At 42.7% G+C, this 15,497-nt stretch overlaps 2 protein-coding genes across 6 annotated transcripts in view; both read right to left on the bottom strand.

Annotated features, from left to right (window-relative positions):
- Window positions 1-1,291: 1,291 nt before the first annotated feature.
- Window positions 1,292-3,133, bottom strand: ndufa7 (NADH:ubiquinone oxidoreductase subunit A7). Its single transcript, XM_086263201.1, has 4 exons — window positions 3,000-3,133; window positions 2,708-2,757; window positions 1,736-1,873; window positions 1,292-1,491 (listed from the first exon to the last, which is right to left on the bottom strand). The coding sequence occupies exons 1-4, from the start codon at window positions 3,048-3,050 to the stop codon at window positions 1,404-1,406; spliced, it is 327 nt and encodes a 108-aa protein (XP_086119327.1). The 5' UTR covers window positions 3,051-3,133; the 3' UTR covers window positions 1,292-1,403.
- Window positions 3,134-4,078: 945 nt separating this feature from the next.
- mast3b (microtubule associated serine/threonine kinase 3b) overlaps window positions 4,079-15,497 on the bottom strand; it is a 37,435-nt gene continuing 26,016 nt past the window's right edge. For 3 of the 5 annotated variants that reach the window (XM_086263195.1, XM_086263197.1, XM_086263198.1), the window contains 19 exons: window positions 14,334-14,435; window positions 13,983-14,115; window positions 13,658-13,737; window positions 12,929-13,026; window positions 12,428-12,636; window positions 12,081-12,219; window positions 11,749-11,881; window positions 11,478-11,643; window positions 11,039-11,140; window positions 10,724-10,846; window positions 10,368-10,480; window positions 10,106-10,272; window positions 9,798-9,919; window positions 9,503-9,703; window positions 9,059-9,285; window positions 8,759-8,881; window positions 8,524-8,660; window positions 8,190-8,374; window positions 4,079-7,831 (listed from right to left, as the gene is read on the bottom strand). In XM_086263195.1, coding sequence (XP_086119321.1) covers window positions 6,777-7,831; window positions 8,190-8,374; window positions 8,524-8,660; window positions 8,759-8,881; window positions 9,059-9,285; window positions 9,503-9,703; window positions 9,798-9,919; window positions 10,106-10,272; window positions 10,368-10,480; window positions 10,724-10,846; window positions 11,039-11,140; window positions 11,478-11,643; window positions 11,749-11,881; window positions 12,081-12,219; window positions 12,428-12,636; window positions 12,929-13,026; window positions 13,658-13,737; window positions 13,983-14,115; window positions 14,334-14,435 — 3,615 coding nt within the window. In that variant the 3' untranslated portion in view covers window positions 4,079-6,776. The remainder of the gene's footprint in view (window positions 7,832-8,189; window positions 8,375-8,523; window positions 8,661-8,758; window positions 8,882-9,058; window positions 9,286-9,502; window positions 9,704-9,797; window positions 9,920-10,105; window positions 10,273-10,367; window positions 10,481-10,723; window positions 10,847-11,038; window positions 11,141-11,477; window positions 11,644-11,748; window positions 11,882-12,080; window positions 12,220-12,427; window positions 12,637-12,928; window positions 13,027-13,657; window positions 13,738-13,982; window positions 14,116-14,333; window positions 14,436-15,497) is intronic. The other 2 variants (XM_086263196.1, XM_086263199.1) reach the window with 1 other exon arrangement.

Raw genomic sequence — 15,497 nt, 5'->3', positions numbered from 1 at the left:
TGTATATTCAACATGTTTGATTATATTGATAAACAGACTTTAATAGAATTTGTGAAAAGGTTGGTTATATAGAAAATAAAGAAATGACATATATGACTCTGATTAATGTGTCTACATTATAATCAGTCCACGTCTTTGTGGACATTTACAGTATCTTCATGCAGCTGTGATATTTGTTGAGATCTCTCCTCGACGTTCACGTGAAATAACACCTTATAAAGTGCTTCCAGCTGAAATGATGACAAAATCCGTGCTGCTTGTTATGTGAAAAATCTGAAAGATGTGGCTGAATTGGACACAGTGAAAATCTTCTGAATTCTCAGTGTTTCCCTGTGTGTTCACGCAGTCTGCGCGCACACAAAAGACTTAGTGTTAGTTATCTATTTATTTATTTATTTGTTTTTTGCACTGCATTAGATAAGGTCAAAGTAGGGGTTTCAAAAATGACAATGTTCTCATTTGTGTTATTTGTGTGTTATAATCTTTATGAAAAAGTAAAAACAAAATGTAAAAATAAAAATTGGCATATGGATTTGTGAATGCAATAACTCAAGAACGAGGCAACGTATAATTTTCAAATCAATACCATGGTTGCATTTACTGAAACTCTCTGTAAGGTTTAAATCTTAGGGACCTTGACTTCAAGGCTAGAGCTCAACTTTTCTAAAAACAAAAAAACCCAACCAATTATTTAATAAAATCAATTTATTTCCAATTTGTATCAAATTAGGTCTGATTAAAGGACTGATGTGATGGTAAGTTGTCTGCTGCTCCGCTTTGAATATTGTTAAGAACTTGACACAGAGATTACTTAATGGATTTTAAGCAAAATGGTGCCTAAATTCAATGGCATATTTTGGCAGCTGTTTTTTTTTTTTTTTTTTGGATTTTCACAAGAATTGCTAGTTCTCCTAGAGTTTTGGCCACCCCAACAATCAAGTGATTCCCTATGAGCAAGCAATTAGCGACTCTGGGAAGGAAAAATTCCCTTCTAAGAGGAAGAAACTTCGAAAGAACCAGGCTCAGAAAGAGACAGCATTCTGCCGCGACTGGTAGGGACGGGCCTGTGCCTTTTACCCATTTCCAGGTAATGGATTGCCGAAATGTGATTTCCAATATTTAGACTATTGCAAATGGCTCGCCTGTGTACGAGTTTTCATTTTGAGGGACATTGAGCGGTCACTTGGAGAGGATGAGCAGAGCTTCAGCTGGATGTTTAGCTCATCGCTTCCCCCACTTACTCTCACATCTGTTCAGTACACGGTTGACCAAAACAATGAGCAGAAAGAGATAAACATAATATTTTATTCACATCTTCTATTGTACAAGATACAACCAACACTTGCTGTAGTCAGGGCAGGATGGAGACATAATGTTGACCCTGCAGAGTCTTGTCTTGCTGCTCAGAGGTAGGGCTGGTCTGTGGAGATTGGTGGCTCTTTATATACAGTGCCGGGAGTCACTGGAAGCTTTGAGGTCTCAGCAACTTGACTAAAAAAAATAAAATTAAAAAAAATTTAAAAAAAAGGAACAACAACAGAGAAAGAAGGGGAAAAAAAAGACCACAATATTTCAGCTAAAAACTACAAATAGCAAACTTCCATTGTCAGTCACAAGAAGATGTTTTGACAGGTGACATCAAATAGATGGATTACACTATTATTATTATGTATATGGCGCAAAAAACAAACACCTGAACTTGAAATACATGAAAATGCAGTGATCATTAACAAACCTGCCAGCAGTAAGAGCTTTCTGTGAGGACATCACGAGTGTGGGAGGGGCTGATTCTCTCCGTCCATCTCTGCTGTAGTAGTAGTTGTTGGCATACCTGTGGCTCGGGCCTACTGGCAGTTTGGGTGGTGGTTGTGTCCTGTTGGGATGAAGAAAAAAAAAATCTATTTTAACAGACTTTAACAATGTTGGTGACTTCCACATTTGCAGGCAAAATGGAAAATAGGTGCAGTTTACTGAAACGTGCAAAGATACCTGGAAATATAGAATTTAAAACAAAAACAGAGTTTTTGCTTTAAAGTCAATATTTTGTATGACCACCTTTATTCCTCCACACATCAAGAAACTCTTAGTCAAACTTCCTTGTCATTTCTTTATGTAGTCCTCAGGAATAGTTCTCCAGGCTTCTTGAAGCTCTGGAGAACTCTTCTTTGGATGTCGGCTGGCTTTTGTTCTGTTCTCTGTCAACATGATTCCACGCCATCTAAATAATATTGTGGTTCGGGCTTCAGGGAGGCCAATCCAAGCCTGATAGTGTTACATTGTGTGTTTTTCTAACCAGATTTGTTAATACTACATTGGTAGTGTGTTTGGGATCATTGTGAAGCTGTTGCCAGTCAGACACTGGCAGTGATGATGCTTTTTGTGCAATCATAACTCTAGCATTTTTGAGAAAATCTCAAAATACAGCCCCAAACCAGCACAAAGCTTTGATTTTTCTTTTACAGATGGCTGTAGACATTCACTGTGGTACTTCTCTCGTCCATATACATTGACAGCGATTTATACAACAAATTTGAATTCTTCGTTAGTTTTAAGTGGTTTAACAAACAAAATACAAACAAAAACAAAAAGCAAGTCTGGCAACCCACAGAGTCATTGCATCTCTCTGTTAACGGGGTTTTAGTCGTTGTTTCTAATATGTGAACACTTTCATTCGTGAGCGGTACGAGGGTAGCGCCTGTGGTCTTACCTCTTTGCAATCTCCTCATATCGCAGCTGCAGTTTGGCTTGCAGGTCATGCTGAAAAGGAAAAGGAAAGTCAATTTTCGACGAGTGCAAATCCCACACTGGTGAACTTCACCTCCTTCATAGTGTTTAGCTACCCCACAACGCTACTGCTAGCTAACGTCAGTAAGGGTTAGCTGGCTGTTAAACGTTTCCTTTGATAAAGTTTATTGCGACAAATCGTCCGGAGGGCTATTACATCATATTTAGAGCAGAAAACTACTCCGTTTTAAAGTGTGACGAATGTTGTTGCTTACCCCTGATAAAAAATTTCGCAGCCTCTGAATGAATTTAGTAGCAGTAGCCATGTTAGCTGTTGTGAAGGACACGGGTCTTCTTCGTTCCTTTTCCCAGGTTTCTCAACACATTGCTGACACCTGCCGACCAGCAGGGGAAACTGCAGCGTAAAAACGTGCATTTTAGAGACTTTTGTTGTTTTACAATTTATTTATGTACTCCGAGGGCCAAATTAACTTAGATAAAGTGGATGAACACAGACACTCTGTACAACTAATCTTTATCTTCTTTAGTAAAGGCCTGGCAGAGCAGCTCATAATTTTTTTTAAAAATTACAGTATTTTGTCCAATTACTTTTGAGCCTTTAAAAAAACAGGACGTGTGTATAAAAATGACTGTAATTCATTTTTATACACACAATTTTCAAATCCCTGTATTTAAAAGATGATAATCTGCATATTGATTACATCTTGATTTACAGTCCACTGTGATGGTGTACAAATCCCCAACTACAAACATTGGTGTCTTTGTTCAACAAATTATGGCCCTAACTATTGCTATGCCAGTATGGACAGTAGTAAATTTTGACCGAATTCAAGTATTACCTGCTTGAAACTGCAGAACTCCTACGGATTTTAAAGTAAAACATTTTTGTTACTAGGTTAACCTCTGGACCCTTTATCCTACAAGTATCCTATCTTGGACAGACATGCATACATTTTTATTGGTATGCATACAATACACAGCTTGATCTATTATCAGTAGGTAAAGTTGTAAAACTTATGAAAAAATTCAAAGTCCAGAATTTATGGCCTCCTTCAGATTTTCCAAAGTGATCTGTGAGCTGGATCAGAGTCCAATTCTAGACCCTGGCCCTTACGTTTGAGACACCTGCCTTAAAGGGAAGCCTTAATAACCTTCACAGTGTAATTTTGCTTCATCACATTTGTCTATTGATGAAGTATTTATATAGTGATATAGTGGAATGGTTGCTTGTAGAATTACAACACCTATACTGATGAAAAGGATTTGAATGGTCTGATCTGGTACATCAATGTAACAATAAGGCAGATAACTGTACGCAACACTCAGAGAAGAATCAAAGGGAAATACAAAGTTTATTTGTTGCACAAGAAAACACAGTAGAGGGCGACATCGCCGGTATACCATGCAGTCAAGTATTACAGCTGTGTGCTTGTCTCATGCAGCATGCACTGGACAGAAGAGTCCACAGGAGAACAAATGCACTTGTACGACACTTTGACCTGCCAAACTTGTTCTTTAAGAGTACGCTCAACAGAGGCTGAAAAATCCCTGTGGTGGACTTCAGCAAAGCATTTTTTTTTAACACATACAAGGTTATTAAAAAGCAACCAAAACATTATCCCTCATCATGTTTACATATTTAAATTGGCTTTTCCTGTATGCAAAAAGAAACCTCTAATGTAAATATATATTTTATTACTCATCTTTAACACTTTTACTTTTGGTGTAAAGCATTTTTCTCATGCACATAAGAACAAATATGCATGTTTCCATCCATCCCTTTTCCCCCACCTCCAATTAATTAATATTTAAAGCTTCTTTTTGAAGTCTGAACAACAAGTCCCAATGATCTCGTTCTGCAGGTACATGCAAATATCGAAAATGCTTCTGAGCTTGGTGCCAAACTACTCATTAAGAACAGTGTCTTTAAAACTAAACATAAAAAACAAACGGATATGCAGCTTCTATGAATGTCGTTTCCTTTGCGAGTATCAAAGAGGATAGTTTCATCGTGTACAGCCACAGAATATAAAATGTTTGTACAGTACACAGCATGTTTGTTCATTGTAAACAATTCTGTCAGACTGCAAAAATAACTGAGTGGTCCGTCTGTTTGCGTCACTAACACAACAACATCATCCCGTAAGGTTTTCATCACAAGATTTAAGGTTTTTTTTTTCCCTTCTATGGTTTTTAAGGAAGAAGAGGGGTTGAAGTAACACAACAGCTGTTTAGAAAGAGAAGACTCAGAGTAAAGTTAGTACAAAAGCCAGGAACAGCCACTTACAAAGAGGACGACAACTCTCCAAACGTCATGTCTGTTGTGGAGAAAATGTGATGTGCAGCCAGTCTGTGCAGCTGTCAAATACTGCCTGAATTTAAAAGACAGAATTCCCAAAAACTCCCTCTTGCCAGAAATTGTCTTCGTGCATATTATGTCCTTCAGTACACTTGGAATTATACACACTCTTGTTACCAAAATATACATCAAAATTTGCACAATACAAAGACAAAAAACCAAAAACACTTGTTCAAAGAAGCCCTGATTTCACTGTAAATATGTTTATCTCAGTTTACCTTTCACATTCGGTTACAAAAAACTTATGTCTAAATGTCATTAGTGCACTTTTCCCCTTTGGATGTAAACAGCACTGCACAGCACATGAAGTAGGACCAGGGCGTTTACGGATGGTCTCTTTCACATGCACATGTGGGAAAAAATAATGATTAAAATGGAAAAACGCTACAGCTTCTGGAAAAGGTGAAAACAACAACAACCCCATAACGCACTTGTACGTACTTGTGCTTGCAAAAGTCCAACACGTGTCAGAGTAAGTAAGGAAACCTGGCCAAAAAACGAAAGTCAAATAAAATGAGTGTTTTAAACGCTCCCTTCCATGTTCTGAAGTAAAACGGCGTGCTGTGAGATGAACGCGCCCGATCAAAGAGTTCGACTGATAAACTCACAGCACACAGAAAGGTGGACGTGGATCATCCGGAGCTTCAGGCTCGGCGTCTTTTTCCACAATAGCAGTGGAAACGAACAAACAAAAACCCCAAACAAATCTTCCTAGTGACTGAAAATTACAAGTAACATTTCTGCCTTCAATGATATGGCTTAGAGGACATTGCACAAGATGCCATGGCACATAAAAACCCTTCGGCTCCGTATCTTCATAAGAGAAGACAAAGGTGGGTAGTGTCTCACCGCGTTTGCAACATTATTCTCAGCAAGAATAAAAAAAAAAAACAATGCCGTTCCCGTGAATTCACACTGTGAGGAACATGACCAACACAACAAGCTGTGCAAGATTAAAGTACATGAAGGGATAAAGCCATCAAGGAAACATGGACCAAACATCTTCAGAGCCTCTTCTTTGATACGACCGTTTTATTAACAGTTGTTTTTCTCCCCTGCATTCTAGTTTGAGCGTAGTAGCTTCAGTTTTACTCCTTCTAAAGGATGCATCAATACAAATCCATGCAGTACTGTAGCCATCAGCTGCAGAGATAGATCCAATGACGTGTCAGTCATGTTGCTCACAGCGTGAACCAGAGATCGTTTTAGGTTCAGGAAGACCTACAGCAGTACTACAAACACACACAGACACTGAAGAAGAAAAAAAAGCGACCTTGACTCCTCGTACCTTTTGGTCCAACAGTTTTACGCAGCATTAACACTTCTACTCTGTACCAGAATTTATTTAAAAAATAGACAACTTTTGTTTGTTTTTTTAGAAAACAATCCATTCAGAAGACATAAAACCACATTTTATGGATACAAAAATGTTGAGCCTTGGCTGGTCAACCCATGAGAACTTCTTTCTTTTCCCCTGTTACAAACGCATCATGAAATGTAATAAATAAGACCAGAAAGGTCAGCGATGCCTGAAGGCAACTGTTTTTTTTACAAAACAAAATTCAAGTAAAAGTTTCTCCCGCTCTTTCAGCCCGACAACTTTGAGAATGACTTAACATCTTCGTCACCCTTGAAAGACAAGAGCAGGTTTTAGGAGTACAACGGCGAGCTGTCACTTTCTCAGGTGCCCTTTTTGTGTTTGCTCTCTGCACTCTGGTGTCTTCTCTGGTGCAATTTTAGGACCCGTGGAAGTGGTTTCTGCTCCCTGCCTGCAGCTCATGTTGGTGAGAAGACATCCTGTTTGTTCCCGCGGAGATGCTGTGACGTCCACCTCCACCTCGGGCTTCTCACCAGAGTCCTCTCCATCTGAACACGGCTCCCACTCGTCTTGCTCCTCGCTCTCCGTAGAGCCCTGCACAGCTATCTGCGGCACAAGCGTGAACCTCCTCACCACGGGGACGTCCATCTCGATGTCCTGACTGCTTTGGGGTCGTGTCACAGTCCAGGCCGCTCTGTGCTGCGTTTGAGCCCCTGGAGGTGTGCTGCTCCCCGCTGCATTACTGCTGCTTTTCTCCTCTGGCTCGTCGAAGCTCACTTCCTGCACTGCCTCCTGCTTCTTAAAGGAGTCTCTCCGCTCTGACAGGTTCAGCTTCCGCATCACAACCAGCTGCTCTGATCGTTCAATCCTTTGGCTGCTAATGTACGGCCCAAGTCTGCTGTGGTCAACCCCAATGTAAGCGATGCCACAGGCTGCGTCCATCTCTGAGTCGCCCAGCAGGTCAGCCTCACCGTAAAACGGCACTTCCAGCGTGTGCCTGCGGGGGGCTTTTGACTTCTTGTCAGCGTGATATACTCCAGACAGTTTCTCCGCTGACTGCACCCTCTTAAGCAACGGTGAACGAGGCGGCTCTGCACTGCGTGGCCGGACGACATGCCTAACGATGGTGGGGGGAGACAGGGTTTTTCCGTGGTACGTGTGAAGGTTTTTGGCGAAGCCTGGCAGAGGAGAGGGCGAGCGCTGTGGGGAAAGCGGCTGATTAGAGGATGAGGAGCTGCTGCAGGCCAGAGGCGAGGGGGGGATGTTGCTGGTGGATTTGCGGCGGCCCACTTTGCTGTAGCGTTGCGGGCTGAGTTTAGAGCCCAGGCCGAGCGTGATGGGCCGGCTGTGTGTGGCGGGAGAGCTTGGAGAGCTGGAGCAAGGCGACGTACTCTGTGGTGAGTTATTCTCTGGAAAGTAGAGGCAGGACTGTTGAAATACTCACACTACAAGCTGCAGTTTGCAGCAGGGCAAACAACACTTTTAAATTTCAATTCTATTTCAGTTCAGTTTTATTTATGTAGCACCAAATCACAATAACAGTCACCTCAAGGTGTTTAATATTTTAAGGTAAAGACCCCACAAAAATACAGAGAAACCTCAACAATCAGACGACTGCCTATCACAAGGCACTTTGGCAACAGTGGGAAGGAAAAACCCCCTTTTAACAGGAAGGATCCTTTAGGCTGAGGGAGGGGCAGCCATCTGGGTATTATAAGACCTTCAGTGTACCTGCAGAATCTCAAATGACTACATTTCCTTAATTACCGTGGCCCTGATGGTCAGGTGCGGGGCTCCGGCAGGGTGTGGAGGGCCCCGGGGAGAGGCTGTGGGTCGGGGAGCCTGGAAGACTCTCACTGGAGGAAACAGAGTGATGAAGACCTGAGGAGAAGCTGCGACTGCAGTGCATCACTGTGCTCTGCTTGGACAGCTTCTTAAAGATGGTCCGTCGCCTAGAAGGGACGATATATAATTCACTGTTGTAGCTTACACTTGAAGGAGAAAGAGCCTCCCAGAGTAAACAGATGATGAGTAACACAGCAGAGCTGCAAAGACAGAGAGAGAGAAAAAAAAGAAACCCAGAACCCAGTCAGATGCTCACCTGTCATAATTATCTCTCCTCTTGCTCTTCTTGCTGCGGCGAGCCATCTTCCCTTTGTGTTTGGTCTTTCGTGCAGGACCGATTTTAATAGAAGTGTTCTCGAGCGCTATGGTCTGAAGGGCCACCTTGTTGCCGCTCTGCACGTTTCGTGAGAATGAAAGAATTTTTACAGACCTTTCAACACAGAAGCAACTTAAAAAGCAAAGTTCAAGTGCCACGCAGCTCCGAGCTGTACCTTCAGCAGCAGTTCGATCATCTCTGTGTGGACCAGGCCTTGGACAGACTCTCCGTTCACGTGGGTGATGAGGTCTCCAGTGCAGAGGCCTGCCTGGTGAGCCGGGCTGCCCTCCTCCACACTCTATTGCGATGGTGAAGTGAGTGAGTTTCAAACTGAGCATTACATAACAACCTTTTTATATCACTACCTTCTAGTTTTGGATCACCAAAGCAAAGCAAAATATTTGGAACACGCTACAGTTTACAAACACAGGTTTCAGATCTTTGATCTGTTTTAAGGCTTGTGGTTAAAACCTACCGACACCATGTGATGCACGGTGTAGACGTCGCTGTCGCCCATGTACACACGGATGGCCTGCAGGGTGAAGCCGAACTTCTTCCCTGAGGTGTGGATGATGATTGGTGGCCTCAGGCTGCCGGGGCTGAATGACAGATCCCGGTTTGGGGACGAGTCGCGGGATGAGGGGTTGGAAGACAGTGAGCGTGGGGAGATGGGACCGGGGTGGAGGCCACTGGGTGAATCGTCTGAAACAAACACACAGTTTAGAGATAAATAGACTCATAATCTCACATTTTATGACTCAAATTAGAAGGCCAGTTTTAATTCCACAATTAGAAACAAAAACTGCTGTCTATGGATTACATGTTTAGACTATATCTGCAGAGGCTCTCTGTCAAAGCGGAGCAATAAAAACCAAACTGATTCTGCTGGATTTAAAGTAGTTATGATAACCTTCTGCACCTGTAGTGATGATGAGAGACAGGGCTGAGACAGAGGCAGACTTGGGAACCTTTCCTCCGCAGGGAACCCTCTGCCTGTCTGGCGTCTCCAGCTGGTTACCGAAGCGCCGAGGGCCTGCCGTGTCCTTAGGGGATGACTGCTTCCCGCCGGTACTGTTGCTGCGAATCCTGATCCGCCGAAGATTTGACACCACCACCTCTGCTGCGGACAGAAGGTGTTAAGTGTGAATGTTTCTGGCAGAAGCACCTGGACGTGTTATGAAGAGATGTGTTAAAATAAAAAAAAGTGGATTTACCTTCATCATCAGTGGAGAGGGCAAACCGGGGCATCGTCTCCAGGCTGTGAGTGCTGCTCATTACCAGAGGACTGGTGCTTCTGTCAGACTGGGAGGAACTGGAGGAGGCCCGGGGGCGAAGACTAAAAACAGTAAAAGCACACAAAAAAATGTTGAACTCATAGATCAGCTGATTGAGGATCTGTTTTCATGCAGACCCACAAACTCAGCCACCTGTTTATTATATTATGAATACTATGAAACGTGCAAAAATACGAAAAAGAAACAAGAATAAAGAGGAATAGCAGGTGTCCACATCTTCTGTTTACCTGGCCATGCGTCCAGACTGCCTGTGCTCAGCACTGCCATCTGCTGGGCTTGGCGAGGCCCCGAGCCCTGCCGCATCCCCGTGGTCCTCTTTGTCCTCGCTGTGGCTGCGGTCGGAGGAGAAACTCAGGTTGGACGGTGTTGCCAGGTGTTCTGTGCTGCTGTAAACCTTGATGACAAACAGGTGAAAAGGTGTCAGTTAAGATCTGACTTTTCAAATTTTTTGGCACTCTTACAGCAGATTCTTACTGCAGCGGTCTTTACCTTGCTGAAGCGATGAGACCAGGAAGCAAACTGTCGGATTTCCAAGGAAGACTCTTCGTCGTTAGTTTCGTCGTCTTCGTCAGAGGCCAAATGATGATAGCGATCCAAACGAGCTGAATATGGCAAAAAGGGAAGATGCTCTCATTTAAGAGAAAGTCAAACTTCATGGTATAATCCCGAGAAAAACTCATCGCTCTGCAGTTTTATCTTAGCTCGCCCGTATTATATTCCAGCTAAATTTAACCTGCATCCCATCTCCAACACCCACAATTATGGACAACGTTTTGCTCTCACTACCATGTGAAGTCAAGATTACACAGAAAAATAAACCACAAAGAGACTCAGCAGGAACTCACTGTCAAAGTAGCTGGTATCATCCTCGGCCTCCAGCTGAGGGATGAACTCGGCTTTCTGTCGGAGGAGTCCGTTCCAGTCCAGCCCCAAGAAGAAGGGGTGCTGCTTCACCTCTGAGGCTCCACCTAAAAACATTCAGTTAAACACTGGATTAGGATCAGGGTGAAACTCCTCTTGCAAACATGTTTACTTCATTCTTAGTTTCACTTTTTTTAAAATTCTTAAAATGTAATGTCCCCCTTGCTATAAACCTTGTTTTTCTGATTTAGCTGTACAGACCTGTATAAAAGATCCCTGCTGTAATTTATCAGCATTACCTGTTCCCAGCCGGTCCAAAGGGTTCTGCCTCAGCAGGCGGGTGATCAAATCCTGTGCATCAACAGGTAAGGCATCCTCTCCTTCAGGCCAAATGATTTCATCTGACAATCAGAGAAGATAATAAATAAAAGTACAAAATTAAATATTAATTAAAACCAAATTTACAGTCTTACAAAGACATTAAACAGCAAGTCAGAATGTTTGTGTTTGCCAAAGCATAAGCTTGCCCAGGACTGATGTGGTTAAGATTCTGAGAGTGAAGCAAAGTTGTAGACTTCTGTGCCTACGTCACTGCTTGTGTTTTCAATTCAAATAAAAGGAAAAAGAAACTAGTTTAACATAAAGATTTGATCTCAGTGGCTATTCTATGCTGTGATTCTATTTTTTAAACCTGATGCTCGATTTTTAAGTAGAGAATTCATTCATTTCAAGACGTACCACTGACAACTTGTCCAAAAAGCTCTTCGGGAGTGTCTCCAAAAAACGGGACGCAGCCGACCAGAAATTCATAAAGGATGATCCCCATCGCCCACCAGTCCACTGGCTTCCCATAGCCCTGTCTGAGGATCACCTCTGGGGCAATGTACTCTGGAGTCCCACACACCTGAGGAAGTAAACCAGCAAACATCAGTTTGGATCAAGTGCCTCTACAATCACTGCTGTCCAAAAGTGACAGGTGATTCATCTCTTACACCTGAAGTTGTCTCACCTGCTTGTCAACAAACTCTCTTGTGTCTTTCTCTATGTGACCTTCATACAGGTTGGTCGTCATGTTCATCAGGCCGATTTTAGAGAGACCAAAGTCAGTCAGCTTGATGTGGCCCATAGATGTAATCAACAAACTGTTGGGGGAAAGAAGACGTCAGTGTAAGCGGCGCATTTTACAATTTGTCAAGAAAATGAGGATAAGGGCTGAATTACAGAAAAATCAAGACTCTACATGTGCCCGCTCACAGACCCAACTATGTCAACGGATCCTAATGAAAGCAAGAAAAGCAAGACGGAAGAGCTGAGTGAAGGTGATGTTGGAGATGTCCTTACTTGTCAGGTTTAAGATCCCGATGCACGATGCCGTAGTTGTGAAGGTACTCCAGAGCCAGGACCGTCTCAGCAAAATACATCCTGGACATTTCCACAGGCAGTGGGCCCATGTTTTTCAGCAGGTTGGCACAATCTCCACCTTAAAAGAACAGAACACCTTAAAAAACAACTAAAATCCCAGTAACAGCAGTGATCCTAACACACCAACTGTCCGAGGCAGTAATGCACAGACTCTTATTCTCAGACTCTCTGCATTGGCACTCACTGAAACCGGGTCTTGTTTAAGCTAAGCTAAAATGTTAGAGACATAAAACTGTAACAGCCCCCGCAGCCTCTCCCTTCTTTACCTTCTACATACTCCATGACCATGCAGAGGTGACGTCGTGTCTCAAACGAGCAGAACATGGAGACAACAAAGGGGTTCTCAGCAAAAGTTAGGATGTCCCGCTCCACAAACGCCTGCTGGATCTGGTTCCTCAGCACCAGGTTCTGACGGTTTATCTTTTTCATGGCAAAGCGCTGACGGGTCTCCTTGTGGCGAACCAGATACACCGCCCTGCCAAAAACCAAACAAACCTCATTAGCTCAATTACCTGGAAACGGGTAAAAGGCACAGTCACAGTGGCTCACAAAAACGTGCACAAAAAAGGTTGAAATTGAGGCAAACTGCATCAGAATAACAACAATAAAAACTACTTCCAACTAAATGTATTTTCCGCTTCCTGACACCATTTAATCTTTCATCTTAGCTTTGCGACACTTTGCAAATAAACAAAGTGTCGCAAACAAACAAACATCATTTCTAAGATGAAGCAGTGAAATGCAGTTAAACAGACTTGTGCTCTTACCCATAAGCTCCGTTACTTATGAGTTTGATGGTCTCAAAATCACTCTCAAGAGGTTTCCTTCGAGTTGGAGTCAGCGTCTGTGGGCTCTTATTCTGTGGCTGTTTACGCCCATGTGAAAAATTAAATAAGCAGACAGAAGCAATGCTGTGATTAATGCTGATTGCAGATTAAAAGCCAACTACTACTCCAAATACTAATTACACCTGCAATCTACTTAACCAAAATAACATTGATTTTAAATATTTTTGGCATCCTTTCACAATAAAAAGAGTCACCGTTTCCTGATCCGCTTTAAACACATTCAGCACAGCACGGTGGGCAGATCTGAAGAAGCGTGTGCACTTTTCATCTTTGGTAAATGGACTGATTCTACTTTACCTGAGCACTCAACATTAAATCATCTCCTCTCCCAGTATAAACACACTAAAATATAAATAATGGCTCCTAATAAATGTACAGCAGGGAACAGCGGCAGTGTGAACTCTTCCCTGCCACACACTGTCCAATACTGTACATTTATTAAGATCCATTATTTGAATTTTAGCATATTTCAATACTTGGTTTTTGTATTTATTCTAGTTATTTATACTGTTTTAGCTATTGTTTAATAGCACGCTGCATATACTGAGACCTAAGATGCTGTGTTTAATTTCTAACATGTCAAATGGTTGAATAAAGCTCAGCCTGAGTCTGTAATATTATTTGAACTTATTGAATTAGTCAGTTCACCTCCACAGAAGCATCTGTTTCCACTGACACTGACGCTGAGGGCGAGGGACTGGCATCATACTGTTCAAGCTGTACCATGTCTAGAAATAAAAGAAGAAGAGGCTTTAATTTGGGTTTCCAACATTTCTGCACCGATCACTTAAAAATGCAGTCTGCTCTTCATCTAAGTCAGGACTGTGTATTTGTTGCAGTATCATAAAGCATAATAATAATAATCACCTACTCGGGGCAGCATGTTACTTAACCCATGTCTGAAACAGGCTTTAAAAAAAACATCACATATGAGCCACATCACAGGCTTCGCTCGATAACTGATTAACTTTACCTTCTAACGGGTCGCGTGTGAGGCCCAGCTGGCTGATGATGTACCGCGGGATGTCGGTCTTGATTCCCTGGCCGACTTTGGCGTGGCCTTCTGCCGCTTCGAGTAGGTGGTAAAACTCTTCTGGATCAAACTCCTGTCACCAGCATCCAACAGCAGTGTAATTAATGCAGAGTGTCGGGAAACTGAAAGGCATCCAAGATGCCATTTGATTTACTACTAAAAATCCTAAACAAAGCTATGCGCAGAGCTGTCGGGGTAAGGTTGCCGACTCAGATCAGATTTGTGTTAATAAATGGCTGATTGTTGGAGATGACAAACTTGGTATTCGATTGACAAATTTAGGTAGCTTACCAGACATTCGAGGAGCCGAGCTGGTCGAGAGATTATGATGAGGATCTTTCTGACTAGCTGGGTGATGACGGTTACCTCTTCACTTTCAGAGCGCTCATAGGCCTGGAAAACACAAGGAGCCATCAGGAGACTCAACTCAACAGATTTCCAGTTTCAGAGAGGGACTGCAGACGGTTTGGGTCTGAGCGGCAAAAACATGGCTTACATTTACGATAAAGTTTGACCAGTTATTTGTGTGAACATGAGGCGACTGTGATTAAAATGGCTTTAATTTAAAAATGTTAAAATCGCTGAACGAGCGTCTACATTTTAGTCACAACTTGATCTCTGTGCTTTTAATCCACCGTGGAGGTGCACAAAAGCAAAAACTGTGTCACTGTCATTTAATATTGAGAAACTGCATGTGCCAAAAGGATCATCAGGGATTATACAGTGGGGCAAAAAAGTATTTAGTCAGCCACCGATTGTGCAAGTTCCCCCACCTAAAATGATGACAGAGGTCAGTAATTTGCACCAGAGGTACACTTCAACTGTGAGAGACAGAATGTGAAAAAAAAATCCATGAATCCACATGGTAGGATTTGTAAAGAATTTATTCGTAAATCAGGGTGGAAAATAAGTATTTGGTCAATAACAAAAATACAACCCAATACTTTGTAACATAACCTTTGTTGGCAATAACAGAGGTCAAACGTTTACTATAGGTCTTTACCAGGTTTGCACACACAGTAGCTGGTATTTTGGCCCATTCCTCCATGCAGATCTTCTCGAGAGCAGTGATGTTTTGGGGCTGTCGCCGAGCAACACGGACTTTCAACTCCCGCCACAGATTTTCTATGGGGTTGAGGTCTGGAGACTGGCTAGGCCACTCCAGGACTTTCAAATGCTTCTTACGGAGCCACTCCTTTGTTGCCCAGGCGGTGTGTTTTGGATCATTGTCATGTTGGAAGACCCAGCCTTGTTTCATCTTCAAAGTTCTCACTGATGGAAGGAGGTTTTGGCTCAAAATCTCACGATACATGGCCCCATTCATTCTGTCCTTAACACGGATCAGTCGTCCTGTCCCCTTGGCAGAAAAACAGCCCCATAGCATGATGTTTCCACCCCCATGCTTCACAGTAGGTATGGTGTTCTTGGGATGCAACTCAGTATTCTTCTTCCTCC

The sequence above is a fragment of the Aulonocara sp. 'chitande type north' Nkhata Bay genome, linkage group LG15 (assembly GCF_057382095.1).
Source record: "Aulonocara sp. 'chitande type north' Nkhata Bay isolate Kocher_YH1m ecotype deep benthic linkage group LG15, A_spYH_male_GT1.1, whole genome shotgun sequence".
Taxonomy (NCBI): Eukaryota; Metazoa; Chordata; class Actinopteri; order Cichliformes; family Cichlidae; genus Aulonocara; species Aulonocara sp. 'chitande type north' Nkhata Bay.
Note: the sequence above shows the minus strand (reverse complement) of the source record. Positions and strands in the feature narration are given on the sequence as shown.

Coding starts and splice junctions, on each gene's coding strand:
- ndufa7 (XM_086263201.1), bottom strand. CDS start 3,050: ATGGCTACTGCTACTAAATTCATTCAGAGGCTGCGAAATTTTTTATCA. Junction 2,758..2,999: donor TGCGAAATTTTTTATCAGGG/GTAAGCAACAAC, acceptor TTTCCTTTTCAG/CATGACCTGCAAGCCAAACT. Junction 1,492..1,735: donor AAAGCTCTTACTGCTGGCAG/GTTTGTTAATGA, acceptor TATTTTTTTTAG/TCAAGTTGCTGAGACCTCAA.